This window comes from Mustela putorius, unplaced genomic scaffold, assembly GCF_011764305.1.
Source record: "Mustela putorius furo isolate JIRA1106 unplaced genomic scaffold, ASM1176430v1.1 tig00003899_pilon_pilon_pilon, whole genome shotgun sequence".
Classification (NCBI taxonomy): domain Eukaryota; kingdom Metazoa; phylum Chordata; class Mammalia; order Carnivora; family Mustelidae; genus Mustela; species Mustela putorius.
The window spans coordinates 3,252,227-3,270,653 of NW_025422048.1; the positions used below are offsets into that span (position 1 = coordinate 3,252,227).

Below are 18,427 nucleotides of genomic sequence, written 5' to 3' on the forward strand. Positions count from 1 at the left end.
AAAATAAACTTCAGGAACCAAATCAAGTTACCTCTGGTCAGTGGAGACCACTCATTCATTCGTTTGTCTAACACATAATTAACAACAGCTCTATGCCTGACACTGTGCTAGGTATATTCACACAAACTAGCTCACATAATGCCCTGTGAGAGGAAGAATTGTCCCCTATTTTGTTTAAGAGGAAACTAAGGCTTGTCCAATTAATGAGACATCAGAAGTTCAGAGATAATATTCATACCCAAGTCCACCCAGCTAATTCTATATCCATTGTTCCTCCACTACACCATAGCTTCCTCAAGTCCAATTGATATCAGGAGTAGCTGACTTGCTACTGGGCCAGTTTCTACCCTGTGAACATTCTCCAGGAAGTAATTTATCAATTTCTTTTTTTTTACTGAGTACTTACATGGGTTAAAATGGATGATCCTGACATGAATTCTAATTTTAATGAATACACAGTTCAGTAAGGCAGATGAGACAGACACAAAACGATGATGCTAACTATACAACAAAACTATAACAAGAGGTACAAAGTGCCATGGCTCACCAGTTCTTTCATTAGTAGAATAAAGGACAGCACTGAATAAAAGAATTCAAAGTGAGCAGTCTTGTGATAGTGTACATTCCCTTGGATGGAAATACTGGCAATTAGTTTCTTATTAATTAACCACATTCTTTGAGGAACGTGATAGTGACAATTAATGCCTTATAACTGACCACCAACTAAAAAAGTGAATGTAACAATCATTCCAGTGGTCCTGCTCCATAGTTAAAGGGCAGAAATCTGAAAACATTATCAACACCATGTTATTTTTGTAAATCTTTGGGATTTGCTCTTCTTACTACACAAGGTAGAAAGATCAAGGCACTCAAAGCTTAATGAAGCAAGGATAAATACCCGTGAAAAGTTAAGGAGGTTTCTCAAAAGTCAAGTGTGCAAATACCCATTAGTTGTCCCATGAATATTAGTATGGTGGGCCTCAATCATGTCAAAAAAAAGTAAAAGAATTTACTCCGCTTCATGACATTTACTGAAAATCCAGGCAAGAAATATCTTTTTGTTGGCACAGACATTCACATTAAACAAGCATTAGAAAACTGTTCAACTGTATAGGGCACAGGGAAGGAGAAGAGCCTCTGCATGAAATTCAGATTGCATTTTGAATCAAACAAGACTCATCACTGATAATTCTCTACTATACTATAAGCTCTGCCGGGAGAACAGAGCAAAACTCATCAAAATTATCATGAACTAACCATATACCTATATTCAAAACCTGATAAAGTTTCTTAAAAACTCAATGCTGAGAAACTCTTTCCATGAGGAAATGTGTGTTGAAAAGTTTCATTTGTTTAAAAATTGTAAAAGAACAACTACATGTAAATTCCCAGTTTTAATTTTTTCTTGGCGGGGGAGTGATGAAGTAAGGTGAGTAGAAGGGCAGGCTGCTTGGAAGTACTAGTACTATAAGTGACTGCAAGTCTTTCCAAAGGAAAACACTGTCAAGGAAAATTAATGATTGGAAAAATATGATGGCATATTTAAGATATAAATTTAATACCATGATGATGATAATAAGCCATCATTTTGGTCATAATTGTGTGTGTTACAACACCATACCTTGGACTCCTCACATCTTTTTGTCGCACCCCCATCTAATCCATCAGCAAAACTTATTTTACCTACAAAACACTGATGACTTCAACATCCAACCATCTAATTGCCTGGACTGTTGTGATAGCTTTCCAAATGGACTCTCTACCTTTCATGCCTGCTCCCATAGCCTACTCTTTTTTTTTTTTTTTTTTTTTAGTTCCAGTAAAGTTAACATACAGGGCCATACTAGTTTCAGGTGTACGATATAGTGATTCACCACTTCCATACAACACCTGTGCTCCTCACAACAAGAGAACTCTTTAATTCCCATCACCCATTTCACCCCCCCACCCCCCCCTCTGGTTACCATCAGTTTGTTCTCTTTAGTTAAGTGTCTGTTTCTTGCTTTGTCTCTCTCTCTCTTTTTTTTTTCCTTTGCTCATATGTGGGATTTAAGAAACAATACAAACAACCCATTACCTATTCTTAACATAAGAGCCAGAGTGATGCCCCAAAAATTTCGGATAATTTCCCTCATCTGCTCCAATCCCCACAATGGCTTTCTCCCATCTCAGAGGAAAACTCACAGTCATTACAATAACCCTAAACAAGGGACCTTTGTTGCTGCTCTGTTCTCATCACCTCCTAGTATTTTTCCTTTTGCTCACGGTGCTCCAGTCACAGTGGCTCCTCTACTGTACTTTTCCACATCAAGCACATTTGTGCTTTAGTGCTTCCTGACTTGCTTTTGCTTCTGCCTGGAACACACTTGCTCTGGTTATCTGCATGACTCACATACTGCATTCAGGCTTCTGTTGAAACATCACCTGATAAGGCAGGTCTTTACTAACCCCACATTTGTAATAGCCCACCTCCAGTCACTCTCTAGGTAGTATTTCTTTCCACATTTACAGATGAGAAACTAAAATCCATGTAGCTAGTGAGTGACTGAGCCAAATTTTAATCTCCAGATTATCTGACTTCAAAGACAAAGTTCTTTCCATCCACCATGCTATCAGTTTAGAGTTGCTCAAGAGACAGAGGTATCTTGATATTTAATGAAACTGTAGATTCCCAGGGCCAGGAAAATACTCTAGAAATTGTTTTGTCTCTATATTAATATAAGATAAGTGACATAAAAAATGAAATTTTTAATCAAAGCCTGGAAAAAGATTGTGTATTGTTACAAATTAAGAAGATTTAGGATTTAATGAGGGAAGGTGTGAAATTATGCCTCAGCTAGTCTTTTTCAGCAAGGCTATATAACTTCATTCTCATTTAATGTTTATGTACAGACCTAGTAGCCATAGCTTTATTGTTAAGTATACCCATTTCAGGTAATCAACTCCATGGTTTAAGATTAGTCATTCCACCCCATATCCCAGACCCCTCTACCTTAGGGTGAGGCCCTGTGTGTGTATTACCTAAAATGCTGAAAGGTAAAAGATTCCCTTGCATGGAAACTCTGAGCCAAATTACATGAAGAAACAAGGATAATACAACTAAGACCATCACTGTGCAAAACCCTCATTTAATAGGAAAAATTTACCAGTCTCACTCAATGACCAAGTTGGTTTAAGTAATATCTAATACGAGAATTTGGGAAGCTTTCTGGTCTTCACTATAACAAAACTTAACCTGTCATATATCATACTCATACATTCTTTCTTTTAATATAGATTTAATAAGACCATTCTTCTTCTATAAGTCCAATTCAATGAAAATCTCTAGCATTTTTTTTTTAATTTTTTATTTTTTATAAACATATATTTTTATCCCCAGGGGTACAGGTCTGTGAATCACCAGGTTTACACACTTCACAGCACTCACCCAAGCACATACCCTCCCCAATGTCCATAATCCCACCCCCTTCTCCCAAACCCCCTCCCCCCAGCAACCCTCAGTTTGTTTTGTGAGATTAAGAGTCACTTATGGTTTGTCTCCCTCCCAATCCCATTTTCTTTCATTAATTCTTCTCGTACCCACTTAAGCCCCATGTTGCATCACCACTTCCTCATATCAGGGAGATCATATGATAGTTGTCTTTCTCTGCTTGACTTATTTCGCTAAGCATGATACGCTCTAGTTCCATCCATGTTGTTGCAAATGGCAAGATTTCATTTCTTTTGATGGCTGCATAGTATTCCATTGTGTATATATACCACATCTTCTATGCTACCTAAAGCAATCTACACATTTAATGCAATTCCTATCAAAGTACCATCCATCTTTTTCAAAGAAATGGAACAAATAATTCTAAAATTTATATGGAACCAGAAAAGACCTCGAATAGCCAAAGGGATATTGAAAAAGAAAGCCAACGTTGGTGGCATCACAATTCCGGACTTCAAGCTCTATTACAAAGCTGTCATCATCAAGACAGCATGGTACTGGCACAAAAACAGACACATAGATCAATGGAACAGAATAGAGAGCCCAGAAATAGACCCTCAAATCTATGGTCAACTAATCTTCGACAAAGCAGGAAAGAATGTCCAATGGAAAAAAGACAGCCTTTTCAATAAATGGTGCTGGGAAAATTGGACAGCCACATGCAGAATAATGAAATTGGACCATTTCCTTACACCACACACAAAAATAGACTCAAAATGGATGAAGGACCTCAATGTACAAAAGGAATCCATCAAAATCCTTGAGGAGAACACGGGAAGCAACCTCTTCGACCTCTGCCGCAGCAACATCTTCCTAGGAACAACGCAAAAGGCAAGGGAAGCAAGGGAAAAAATGAACTACTGGGATTTCATCAAGATCAAAAGCTTTTGCACAGCAAAGGAAACAGTTAACAAAGTCAAAAGACAACTGACAGAATGGGAGAAGATATTTGCAAACGACATATCAGATAAAGGACTAGTGTCCAGAATCTATAAAGAACTTAGCAAACTCAACACCCAAAGAACAAATAATCCAATCAAGAAATGGGCAGAAGACATGAACAGACATTTCTGCAAAGAAGACATCCAGATGGCGAACAGACACATGAAAAAGTGCTCCATATCACTCGGCATCAGGGAAATACAAATCAAAACCACAATGAGATATCACCTCACACCAGTCAGAATGGCTAAAATCAACAAGTCCACAATCTCTAGCATTTTATTCAGCTCTTTTGGCATCCTACAAATAGAAGCTGAATTTGAACATGTAAAATGTTTTCTAAAAAAAGGAAAAAGAATGAGAACTAAAGTTATGTATCATACTATCTGTAAATAAAGAGAAAAGAGTAGAAACAAAACAAACGTCTATGATTCTAGCCACGTCATGGAACATGCTGGCTGGAATAGCATAACTGGTTGAATAAACTTCTCATCTTCCACTTCTAACTTAACTAAAGAATAATGTAACAAAACTATTAATTTACATGTTTCAAACTCAAGTACTATATAGATCTCTGGGTCAAGGTTTGTCAAGTTCTTTAGACAACTCTGTGGAATGAGAAATATACAATGAAAGCAACAATCCAAATATGACTGACAGAACTAGCCAGATGACAGAGATTTCAGGAGTGGAGGAGGATGAATTCTAGATATCCTCCCTTCACACATATACATTAATGGAATGAGAAGGAATGTAGTAGTTTCATATTTAAGTGGCATATTTGTTAGATGTGCAACCTGAAGGTCCAGAAAATTTTTTGGAAATCACATATTCTAAGTCAACAGTCCTATGAAGAGAGAGAAAGCTTTCCTGAAGAGGGGTATAATGACCGAGTGACCTTTTTGGACACCATAGACCATAACTACAACTCATAGGTAGATGTCTCCAGCTAAACTATGTCATCACTTCTATATTTTTTAAATGAGATTGTAATTTGTTCTCCAATATAAAGAAAAAAAGCAAATCATATCTGGGAATAGATGCCATGAGCCAGCATGAACAAATCATGACATTCATTGTTTAATCTGTATATAGTGGACTTTAAAGAAATGTACAGAATCAAACACATCCATCACAGTGAGGGCTGCCTTGCAAATCAGTCACCTTGGCAGCTATCCACTGATTCTGAGGAGACTGCCATTTCAAAAAGCACATCATTCTTTGGAGATTACCTTCAGGGCAGTTTAGAAACCACACACAGGGACGCCTGGGTGGCTCAGTTGGTTGGACGACTGCCTTGGGCTCAGGTCATGATCCTGGAGTTCCGGGATCAAGTCCTACATAGGGCTCCCAGCTCCACAGGGAGTCTGCTTCTCCGTCTGACCTTCTCTTCACTCATGCTCTCTCTCACTGTCTCTCTCTCAAATAAATAAATAAAATCTTTAGAAACCACACACACACACACACACACACAGAGTATTGAATTACCACATATTAGAATTTTTTATTATGGATTTAAAACTGAAACCAATGAAGATGACAATAAAAGAAGTGCATGTTTTGACAACATTGAGATAACATCTCTGATGACTTGTATGCTCCTGAAAACAAATGATGAACCTCTAAATAATAAACCAGAATGATCCTTTCCCCCAAACTGGAAAAACTTACTGGTAAATGGCCAAGGAGACAAGTGATGTTTTCAGCGACAAAAATTATCACTCCATCTGTGCTCAGTATTATCATAAAGCCATCTAATGACTAATGAAGAGAGAATAATAATGTAATTAAATAGTGGAACAATAATAAAATGATAGTTTTATTTCAAAATGCATAAATAATTACAATAGCACACTGAAAATGTATTGTGGTCCTTAAATATCAATAAAGCAGGCACAGACTTAATTAAAATTCCATTATTCTGCCTCCTACACAGAATCTACTTAACCTTAAGCATGATATGTTTATCAAATGATGTGTCACTTAGACAAACAAATTTTAATGTATACCCAATTAACAGAAAACTCTCCAACACAAGCTATGAAGACTCATTTCCGTATGTAGGTTGTTTCACATTTAATTCAAAATTAATTTCAAAAATGCTAAGAATATTTTGCAGGGCATTTTTATTTGTGAATAGTTTAGTCATCTACTTATAAATATGGATGTTGCCATTATTTTCCTGCTATATAATGGATTTGATATCCAAACAAATGCCTCCTGGTAGAGAACACATAAATGATGAATAAAGTATATAAAAAGTTATATTTCAAAAAGAGACCAAGCTTATTGTAAAGTAAAACAAACAATCTGGTATCAGAAATGACTACAACATGGGATTTAAAAGGCAGGGGGATACTAGAGCCTGTATTTGCCTTGGAAATATCTGCACAACACTGATGGCATAGAGTTTGGGGGAGAGAAAGCAAACCCAGGCTACACAAGGTGGGAAGTGAAATCAGAGACTTCTGCATAAAACCTGGCTTCCTAAAGGGTAACACTCTCAGCAGGCTGAGACCTTATCCATCCAAGAAAGACTGTGAATGCACATGTATGCCTCAGTTTCGGCTCTGGTTAGAGAGGGAAAACTAAAACTAGTCTCTTCTGAGAATTGTTAAACAGAAACCCACACTCACAGAGATTTGGAGCTGGAATTCATGAACTGCCTATGTAGACTTGCACAGCCCAAGCCCATTATTCAGTTTAAGGTGTTCCTGACCCCAGACATCTAGTAAAAAGAAACTGAAAAAATCTCTAGAGAATCATCCTAAAACCAGGGCTCAAATAATTCTTGTGGATAAAGTTCCAAATATCATGAGTTTATAATAAGATATCAATAACAAACAGAGGAAGAAATGAAACATCACAAACAAGGGGCAGTACAAATAATAAAATGCAGAATCAGATTCAGGAACAGTAGATAATGGAATTATTGAAGATAGAATATAAAATAAATTTGCTTAAATGGCTTAAATAAATAACAAATTTGAAAATATGATGAAGGAACAAAAGACTCAAAACTGACCAGGCAGATGTGAAAAATAAATAAAATGTCTAGAAACAATATTATCATCAAAAATAAAAATTCACTATGCTAGAACATAGCTGGAGAGAAAACAGCTGAAGAAATGACTCAGACCACAATAGAGAGAGAAACAGGGATGGAAAACACAGGAAACTGAACGACATGGAGAAGGGAGTGAGGAAGACCCTAGACATTTTACACCTATCCACTTTATTCTCACAACCCAGAGAAAGAAAATTTTTATTACCCATTTTACAGAGAAAAAGATCAAGGCTCCGAGGCAGTAACTCTCTCAAGGATACAGAGCAAGTAAATGACAAAGACATGATTCATAACTGTATCTGTCTGTCTCAAAAGACCATGGTCATTCAGGCTTTAGTTTGTGGGTTTTGAACTCAGTGAAGCTAACCAGTTTCCTTGGAGATAGAAACCATAAACACATCAGGTCCTGGAGGGGAAAAGGTAAGACTTGAAGGTGTTTTTTAGAGGCTAACAATCTACGTTGAGGGACCTACTAGATATTACTTAATTTGCCCCTAACAAAGACTTATTCGTATTTGTTGTCACTCAAGATGAGTTTTTCAAAAATCAGTTGGCATATGCAGCATCTGGAGAGCCTGCTAGAAATGCAGGCTCCTAGCCCTACCAGAATTGAGATTCTGACTCAGACAATTTAAGGTGGGTCCCAGGAATCTGGAATTTTACCAAGCTCTCTGGGTAATCCTGATATGCATGGTCTCTTAGCCACACTGTGAAAAACACTGTTCTTTATCTTCTATTGAACATATTCTAGCATATGAGGTAATCCAAGAACAAATCCCCTCTTACTTGTAGTGTCTTACACTTGAAGTCTTCATAGCTATGAAATGGAATCCAATTGGATTGCTCTCTGGAGGTTTCTGGATTGACTTTGCCTTTTTAGAAAAACAAAGAAAAGATAGAAAACTGTCACATTAAAATGATTAGCTATGGGTATTAGATTTTTCAAAGTTCTAATTAATTTTATAGAAAAGACTCTCATGAGAAAATGCTGACTGCTAATGAAGGAGCTGATGTGGACTAACTAATTGCTTATAAATGATCATAAACAGAGAAGTGTTCCAAATTGAAAAAGACCTTGAAGATCATCCAACTCAATTTCCACTGTACACACCTCTCCAAAAACTGATTTTCAACCTGTAGTTCTTTTCTTTTCTCGACTTCTTTACGTCTTCCGCATTCAACCAAAGCTAGTAATCATAATATGTCAGAGAAAGTACACACTGTGTCAAGGGCTCTAAGCAGCTCAAGATACCTAACTAGAATATCTTTAAGCCCTATCTCATATCTCTTCAAAGCTGTTAACAAAGTTCTATCTCTCGTCCATCTTTCTTCATTCTTCAAGTTCCTCTGGTTTTCCCAATGAACAGTTTCTGCTACTGTGCTCACTCAGAACCTTTGCTATCAACATCTCCCCACATTACCTTCTCTAATCCCACCCACTCCACTAACTGCACTAACACAGGGATTTTCCTGACACAGACCTCCAGTTATTTTAATACATGTCAATAACTTAGTTTCTGCTCCTCACAAAACAGAGACCCATGGCATACAACTTTGATCCCTTTAAAAAATGTTCTGTCCCCTGACAAGGATAATTCCTAGAGCAGAGCTTGTTTTTTCAGTGGGTATAAATCTCAGATCCTTTCCTATCAGTAGATTTGGATAAGAAGGAGACCAAGCATGAGCAGAAAAGTTTCAGAACCCTCACTAAAGAGGGAATGAAAAGCAGGTGTGTAACTGCCTGGGAAATGACAGAATACAAAAATAAACCACACCAACTGCACAAATGCTTCAAGGCCAGTGTTTCTGACCACTGTTCCAGCCTGGAAACTCAATTCTGGTACAGCTACTCAAGTTCAGGAAACAATCCATGACATGCCCCCCCCCCCACCTGACTGCTGAAGTCATTTCCCCACTGACTTTCAACTTTACCTAGTGATTTTCATCCCTTACACTCCCTCCAAAGAAATAGATAAGACTAAAGAGAGTCTACATATTTCCAAGAAAATAAGACCAATGTATTTTATCAATCAACCATAAAGAGTTTTTTATATTACTATTATTCACAAATTTATTCTTGTTTGGCTTATAGGATAGGGACCATATCCAATTCTTCATGAAAACCCCAGTATCTAGCATAATACTTAACTCATAATAGGGACTTGGTAATTCTTATTAAACTAAATCTCATTCATTCATTTATGTAACTAATTTTTTCAAAGATTTATTTGACACACAGAGAGAGAGAGAGAGAGAGAACACAAATGGAGGAGCAAACACTGCACAGAGCACAGAGCCTGAAACAGGGCTTGATCTCATGACCCTGAGATCTACAATCTAAGCCAAAACCAAAAGATGGATCCTTAACCAGCTGCACAACACAGGTGCCCCATTATTTAACTAATATTTACTGAGCTCCAACTACGTATATGCTATTCTGTTCTAGAGACTCAGTTTATAGTATGAACCAGACAAGAAACGTGACTATCCTTTTGTATCTTACAGAATGGAGGACGTAGGTAGGTAATGAACACATGGACAAGAATGACAGGAAGACAGTCACAGGAAAACCTGGTAGCAAAGCATCTTGAGCAGAGAAAGCAGTAAGTGTCAAGCACAGCAGAAAATAATTTGGCCTGCTTAAACTACAAACAAGAGGCCAGAGTGGCTACAATAGGGTGAACAAGGGATAGAGTAGTAGGAAATGAAATCTGAAAGACAGGCAGGGCCAGATCATGTAGGTTATATGTTAATGAGTTAGCATTATTCTAAGTGGAATATGAGATACTTTTAAGCAGAAGAGTGATATGTGTTTTGGGGGGAGGTGCATAGGGAAAGAGAGAGAGAGAGAGAGAACATTAAGCAGACTCCATACCCAGTGCAGAGCTGGATCTCACAACCCTGAGATCATGATCTGAGCCAAAATCAAGAGTCAGACACTTAACCAACTGAGCCACCCAGGTGCCTTTAGAATGACATGTTTTTTTAAAAGATCACTATGGGGGCACACTATGGGTGGTTCCGTCAGTTAAGCATCTGCCTTGGGCTCAGATCATGATCCCAGGGTCCTGGGATCCAGTCCCTCATCAGGCTCCCCACTTAGCAGAGAGCCTGTTTCTCCCTCTACCTCTGCCTGCCACTCCCCCTGCTTGTGCTACCCCTCCCTCTTACTCTGTCAAATAAATAAATAAAATCTTTTTAAAAAATTAAATAGGGGCACCTGGGTGGCTCAGTTGGTTAAGCAACTGCCTTCAACTTAGGTCATGATCCTAACTTAGGTCCCATACTGGACTCCCTGCTCAGCAGGGAGTCTGCTTCTCCCTTTGACCCTACCCTCTCTCATACTCTCTCTCTCATTCTCTTTTTCTCTCTCTCTCAAATAAATAAACAAAATCTTTTAAAAAATAAAGAAAGAATAAAATAAAAAATAAAAGACCACTATGGCTGCTTATGCAAAATAGATCAAATTGGGGAGAAAGAATGAAAGCAGAATATACCTAGGAGGCGTCTACAAAAGTAACAGATGCTGGTGGCCTGGTTTCAGTTGGTATACCAAAGTTATAGAAATGGGGAGAAGTGAATGGATTTGAGATCTATTTTAGAGGCAAAACCAAAAGGGCTTGCCATGAACTGGATGAGGAGGTGAAAGAAATGGAGAACACAAGGATAATTTATATATTTTTAGCCTGGGAAGCTGGAAGAATGACTGGTGGTATCAGTTACTGGAATAAGGAAAACTAGGTGGGGGGTGGAGGTGACAGGCAATGGAGTGGAGAGGGACCAAGAGTTCCTTTATTGCCATGTTAATTTTTCTATTAGATATCCAAGAGAAGAAGTCACATAGGAAACTCTTGCTGATTTAATAATGAGTACAGTTCTCAAGTATGCAGCTCATGTAGGTCAGGGGTAAAGATGGACTTAATAAGCAGGGGTCACTGACATCCAGGTAGCACATCAAGTTAAGTGACTGGATGAGATCACCCAGGAAATGAGTGTATCTAGAGGAGAAAAAAGGTCCAACAACTGAGCTCTGGGGCACACCAGTGTCCAGAGGTTGAAAGGGAAAGTGGAAAGGTAGAAATTAAGGGGAAAAAGCAAAGGAACAGCCAATGAGCTAAGAGAGAAACCAGGTGAGTGTGTTATTCTGGAATCCAAGAGAAAAATACTTCAAGAAGAAAGGAGTGGTCACCCGTCTGATGTTTTTAAAAGGCCAAGAAAGATGTGGAGAGTTAAGGACCAAATAATTCAGGGATGTGAAGGTCACTGGTATTCTTTACAGAACACATACCCTCTCCTGCTTTAAACTTTCTCATGTTCCCCTTAGAAAAGTGCCGACTTCTTGACATACTGGAGCAACAAGCAGTGTGACCTCAGTGAAGTGGAATGAGGAAAGAATGAGGGATGAGGATGTGGGGACAGAGCCTTTACAGGCCTTTCAAGAAATTGTGCTGTGAAGAGGCCACAGAAACAGAGTAATAGAAGTATCATGGGGTCAAGAAAATATTTTTTTAAGGAACAGATTTTTACAGCATGATTACATGCAAATGGGTATAACCTGTTCAGATGTTTTGAATTAAGCCTACTTAAGTATTATAGGTACTATTTTACACCCTCAGGGCCATGTTTCTCTTTGCAACATTTACCACATGCCTCAAGCGCCTAGGATAAAGAAATCTGCATTATTATTGCCTAGTATTCTTCTTTTTTAAAGATTTTATTTATTTATTTGAAAGAGAATGAGAGAGAGAGAGAGCCAGAGAGCGGGGAGGGTCAGAAGGAGAAGCAGACTTCCTGCTGAGCAGGGAGCCCAGTACGGGACTTGATCCCAGGATTCCAGGATCAGGACCTGAGTCAAAGGCCGTTGCTTAACCAACTGAGCCACCCAGGCTCCCTAACCAGTATTCTTCTATTAATTCTCATTTCCTTGTTCCACTTTTGCATGAACCTTAACAATATTTTCAACATGGACTATAAACAAACTTTGGAGAGAGAGAAACTAAGTGATTCTCACCCACAACCAATTTTCCATATGGCTAATCAAAAACCTGAAAGGATGGGTTGGGGTGCCCAGATCAAACCTTCCTTCTCCTGTGAAGCAGCAGTCGTCCTCTGTGATGTTTTAGATCTGTCTCCTTTTACAGGGTAACCATGAGCTTGAATCATGGCGCGTAGTTCCGTGAAGAAGGCATGGAACCGGTCCTTCTTATTTTCAGTTATATCAGGTACATCCCTAAGTGACAAAAAACAATCAGCGTTGTTAACAGTCAGGGTAGGTGATGGATTCAGATGATGAAACAATGCATGGAGAAGAAATAAGAACAGAGAAAGGGAGTTGGTAATGTCAAACTTTGAGCAAAAAAACCCCCAGATCCTTGATCTATCACAGGACAGAAATAGCTGTCAATATTAAAATGAGGCAATGAAAAAAGAATGAGGAAATGAAAGCCAATCTCATCTCCCTTAGACTGTGAGGTCCTCGAGGGTAGGGACCACATCTGTTTCAGTGTCTTCCATAGCAAAACCCAGCACAGTGTCTAGCACAGTAACCTAAGAATTATATAAAATAAATTAAATCCAGAAGAATTTGAATTAAATGGTGGATATTTGTTCCACCATATATTCTTACCTGCTTTTACAAGAGTACTTCTGATTAAAGAAAATTCTTTCTAAATTATATATAATTACTCAAGAGGCTCTTGCAAAGCCATTGCTTCATCTGAAAGAGAAGGCTGGGGAATAAAATGCTAATTGAGAGCTTTTTGCTTTTTTTACCTTTGAAAAACAGATCATACTAAAAAATCTGGACAAAAACTTTTCCATCAGTGCACTAGAATTTATTTTTATAACTAACATCTTTCTAAAATTTAGATTTAATAAGCAACATATAGTACATCACTAGTTTCAGATGTAGAGTTCAATAATCCATCAGTTGCGTATAACACCTGGTGCATATCATATCATACGTGCTCCTTAAGGCCCATCAGCCAGTTACCCCGTCCCCCCCACCCACCTCCCCTTCAACAACCCTCAGTTTATTTCCCAGAGTTAAGGGCTTCTCATAGTTTCTCTCCCTCTCTGATTGCTTCCCATTCAGGAATTTACTTTAGATGCTAGAACTGGAAAAATAAGGTTATTTATCTTTTCAAACATACATGAATTTAAGCTCTAGGCAAACCACGGCCCCAAAACAGACTTCTAACCCTATCAGGGACTGTAAAGCACTTATTTAGTGTCAGCTCCGAGCAGCCACTGTGTAAGTCATGGAAGACACAGTTTGATGAGGGAGGCTGTCATGTACATAGTCAACACACTAAGTTTTATAACTGAGTTGGAACTAGGAGTTATCGAAAACCCACTGGAGAGACCAAATTTCCCTGAGTCAGGCTTCCCAAAGGAAGCAGGATTTTACAAGATGTGAAACAGAAACAAAAGACAGGGGAGAGGGCTTTGACAGAAATATCAGTCGGTTATGAATTCATACCTCTTCTCTTTTTCTCTCTCAGCTTCATCCATTATTCAGTGATGTAACAAAGAATTCTGAAATCAAAGTAGAACAATATTTTACAAAGAAATCAGTCTATGATGAATCACAATAAAGCAATAAAACTAATCAAAATTCTCAATTGCATAGCACCTTTCCCTTAAGGAATGCCTACTTCTTTTAAAGATAGAATTTCATTAAGTACCAATAACCCTCTCATAAGTTATGTAGATGTTGAAGACTTGTTTTGTTGTCTGATCCCCAATGAATGTTAGTCACAGTAGCATTACAAATGAATACATTTTAAAAAGTTACAAAAACACTATGAAGTTACACAACTTAATTCCAAAGTATCTGTAGGTTTAACTCCATGCCCTTAAAATTCCTTTAACTTCCACTAACTTGAAGAACACTTAATGAAACAAAGACAGACATGGGTTAAAAGCTTCATATCTATACACAATACCACACCACAATAGAAAAAAATATGCATTTATTGCTGCTATCACAGAAATCCTGGGCATATAAAAAATGGCCCTAAAATCACCAAAGTCCTCTGTTTTGAATTGTATAATGAAACTCACACATCACCTCAGGGTCAAAGCCTAACCTAATCTAAATAAAAGAGTCCTAAGGCATTCATAGACTGACACTTTTAAATGTTTAAATAATATGTATATGATATTTCATGCAAATTATTCCAGAAAACATAGAGGTCATTCACCCAACTCATTTTATAATCCTAGTATATTCTTTATACCAAACCAGATAAAGGAAGCATCAAAAGGGAAAATTTTATAAGCCAATTTTGCTTATGATCCAGATGCAAAATCCAAAGTAAAATTATCAAACCCAAAACAAGACATTATTTTTAAAATGGGGCTAATTCTATAACTACTAAGATAATTTCACATTAGAAAAATATAATTCAATATATCAGACAAAAAGAAAAAAGAATGTGATCATCTCAGTAAATGCTGAAAATGCATTTGATATCATTCAAAACGCATGTATAATTTTTTAAAAAAATACTTTAACAGACTAGGTAGATAAAGCAGCTTCCTTAACCTGATAGAGGAAAACAACCAAAAGCATACAAAGATCATACTTAGACATTTAATATATAGTGCTAAAGGTACTAACCAATACATTTAGATAAGAAAAAGAAATAAAATCAATAACTCTTGGAAAGGAAAAGTAAAAATCCTCATTCATGAACACTATGATTATCTACACAGAAAATCCAAGAGATCTTCAATTTCCTAAAATAATAAAATACTTCAGCAAGATGGCTATATACCAGATTACTATATAAAAGTTAATCTTGTACCTTTATACCAGAAATTAGAAAATATTTTTTTTGAAGATACAATGGAAAGAGAAATTTATAGGGACTACTGTTTATGGCCATGGAATAGCCCTCTTGCTATGAACAACTATGAGACTAAACAAATCAGAGGAAATACCTATTTGGAAGCATTGGACAGCAGGCAGCACATGCCTGTGATCCCTGAGATAAGAGCAAAAATGAGACGAACCTTAGAATAATCCCACTTTCTACCTAAAGGTACTTTCAAACCATGGTTCAAGAAGCAGACTCCCAAGAAGAGCACAGGGATCTCACTGAGATTAGGAGACAGAAATAAGAATTCAAGAAAGCCAAAGTGGCTGGAACTTGTGGAGCAGAATACCAGAAAGAAAAAAGCTATGGCAAAACAAACAAATCCCAGAAATCTGAATAGAGTCCCTCGAACTTTTGGGTGAATACTTAACCTGTGCCTATGCACGATGACAATCTACAAAACCAAGCAAGGAACACCTATCAGGGAAAGAACAAATCCAGTAAATTCAAAACTAAACGATCACAACTTATGTGTGGTTGGATGAGAGATCTGAGCTTCATCCAGCTAAGTGAGGAAAAAAGACTGAGAAAATGCACAGAGCCCGTGGGATAAAATCAGGCAATCTTAAATATATGTAAACCTGGTGATTCACAGACCTGTACCCCTGGGGATAAAAATATATGTTTATAAAAAATAAAAAATTATATTAAAATATATGTAACTGGATTCTCAGAAAGAGGAGGCAAAATAACTTGAAAACTGGTCAAATTTTCTATACTGAATGAAAAATATAAACTCATATATTCAAGCAGCTCAATGAATCCAAGAAAATAAACTCACTAAGGCATATAATAAACATACTGCTGAAAACCAATTATAAAAAGAAAATCTTAAAAGCAAATAGAAATAAAAAACACTTTTAATACAAGAGAAAAAAGAATGACCTCTGTCTGACTTCTTATCAAACAACACAAGCCAAAAGAAAATGAAACATCTTTAAAGTGTTGGATGGGAGTGGTTAGAATCAAACTAGAATTCTATATCCAACTAAAATATACCCTTCAAAGAAGTTGAGAGTAAAGACACCTTCAGGTGAACAAAATCTGAAAGAAGGTAAGGCCAGTACCTAGCACTACCAGAAATGTTAAAGGAACTATTTCAGGTAAAAGGAAAAGAATACCAGATGGAAACTCAGATTTACATAAAGTCATGAAAAGCACTGGCAATAATAAATATGTAGATAAATATAATTATTTTTATCTTTATGCCCAAGAGAATTGAAATAAAAACAAAGGACTGTAGGGCTTGTAATATGTGTGGAAGTCAAACCTATGACAATAACCATGCAAATGAGGGAAGGGTGGAGAAAACAATGTACTGTTGTCAGGTTCTTACATTATACATAAAGTGGGACAATAGGAGTTCACAGCACACAGTAATAAGTTAAAGATGTGTACTATAAACTTTCTAGAGCAACAAATAAAACACACATGTGATATGAACTATAAATAAAAAAAAGATAAAATGGCATACTAATTACTCATTTAATCCAAATGAAGAAAAAGACAAACAAAGATCAAATGGGACAAACAGAAAACATGTAGCAAGATGGTAGACTTAAGTTTAAGCATACTGATAATTATATTAACTGTCAATGGACACAAACGTTCCGTCTGGAACTGCTAAAACTGGATAGAAAAGTAAGGCCAAGGGGTGCCTGGGTGGCTCAGTTGGTTAAGGTCTGCCTTGGGCTCAGGTTATGATCCCAGGGTTCTGGAATAGAGCGCCAAGTCGGGATCCCTGCTCAGCAGGAAGCCTGCTTCTCCGTCTCCCTCTGCCCCATATCTCCTGGGCTCATGCTCTCTCTCTCAAACAAATAAATAAAATCTTTAAAAAGAAATAGGGATGCCTGGGTGGCTCAGTAGGTTAAGCATCTGCTTTCAGCTCAGGTCGTGATTCCAGGATTCTAGGATCAAGGCCCACCTTGGGATCCCTGTTCACGAGAAGTCTGCTTCTCCTTCTCCTCCTTGTTCATGCTCTCTATCGTTCTCTCTCTCTCAAATAAATAAGTAAAATCTTTTAAAAAGGAAAAGAAAAGTAAGACCAAACTACCCTTGAATGATATGAGGGGTTAGGGCAGTGAACCTTCCCCACATAGTTGAAAATGCACATTTAACTTTTGACTTCCCTAAAACTTAACTACTAATAACCTACCTTTGAGAGGAAGCCTTACTGGAAACAGTCAATAAACACAGATTTTGGATTTTATGTATATTATCTACGGCATTCTCACAATAAAGTAAGTTAGATAAAAGAAAATGTTACTAAGAAAATCATAAGGAAGAGAACACTCATTTACAGTACTGTCCGGTATTTACATAAAAAATAATCTACATATAAGTGGACCTTTGCAGTTCAAACCTGTGTCATTCAAGGGTCAACTATTCAAGTGTCTACAAAATACCTCAATTATAAAGACACAGCTAGGTTACAAGTAAAAGAATAGAAGCATATATATATATAATATCCTAATGACAAAAAGCTTGAATGGCTAATTAATATCAGACAAAGAATACTTCAGGTAAGGCATAGTATAGTACTAAGGAAAAAGAGGGATGTTTCACAATGATAAGTCAATCAAGAAAACATAACAATCCTAAATAGATATGCTCCTAATTACAAAACTTCAAAATGAGTAAGAACTGAAAGAAAGAAACCCATAATTTCACCTGGTGAGTTCAACACATTTCTACCAGTAATCAATAGTGTAAGTAAATAGAAAATAAGTAAGGGTATTGAAGACTTACACTGCCAACAAACTTAGCCCCATGTGTTTACAGAACATGATGCTTAACAACTATAGAACAGATATTTTCCATTCTATGTGTAACTGTTATAAAGATTCCAAATATGCTGGACAATAAAACCAGTTTCAGTAAATTTAAAGCATTAAAATCATATAGATTATGTTCTCTTCTCAAAGAGAATTAAATTAGAAATCAATAATAAATAAATAACCAAATATCTGGAAAACCCCTGAATACTTAGAAATTAAATTTTAAAAAATACTTCTAAATAATTTGTGAATCAAAGAAGAAACCTTT

General features: G+C 37.0%; 1 protein-coding gene across 1 annotated transcript in view; it reads right to left on the reverse strand.

Annotated features, from left to right (window-relative positions):
• Positions 1-18,427, reverse strand: part of PASD1 (PAS domain containing repressor 1) — a 93,646-nt gene that overhangs the window by 44,085 nt on the left and 31,134 nt on the right. Inside the window, exons 2-5 of the mRNA XM_045068079.1 lie at positions 13,981-14,036; positions 12,578-12,729; positions 8,286-8,371; positions 6,104-6,193 (exon numbers count right to left, since the gene is read on the reverse strand). Coding sequence (XP_044924014.1) covers positions 6,104-6,193; positions 8,286-8,371; positions 12,578-12,729; positions 13,981-14,012 — 360 coding nt within the window. The 5' untranslated portion in view covers positions 14,013-14,036. The remainder of the gene's footprint in view (positions 1-6,103; positions 6,194-8,285; positions 8,372-12,577; positions 12,730-13,980; positions 14,037-18,427) is intronic.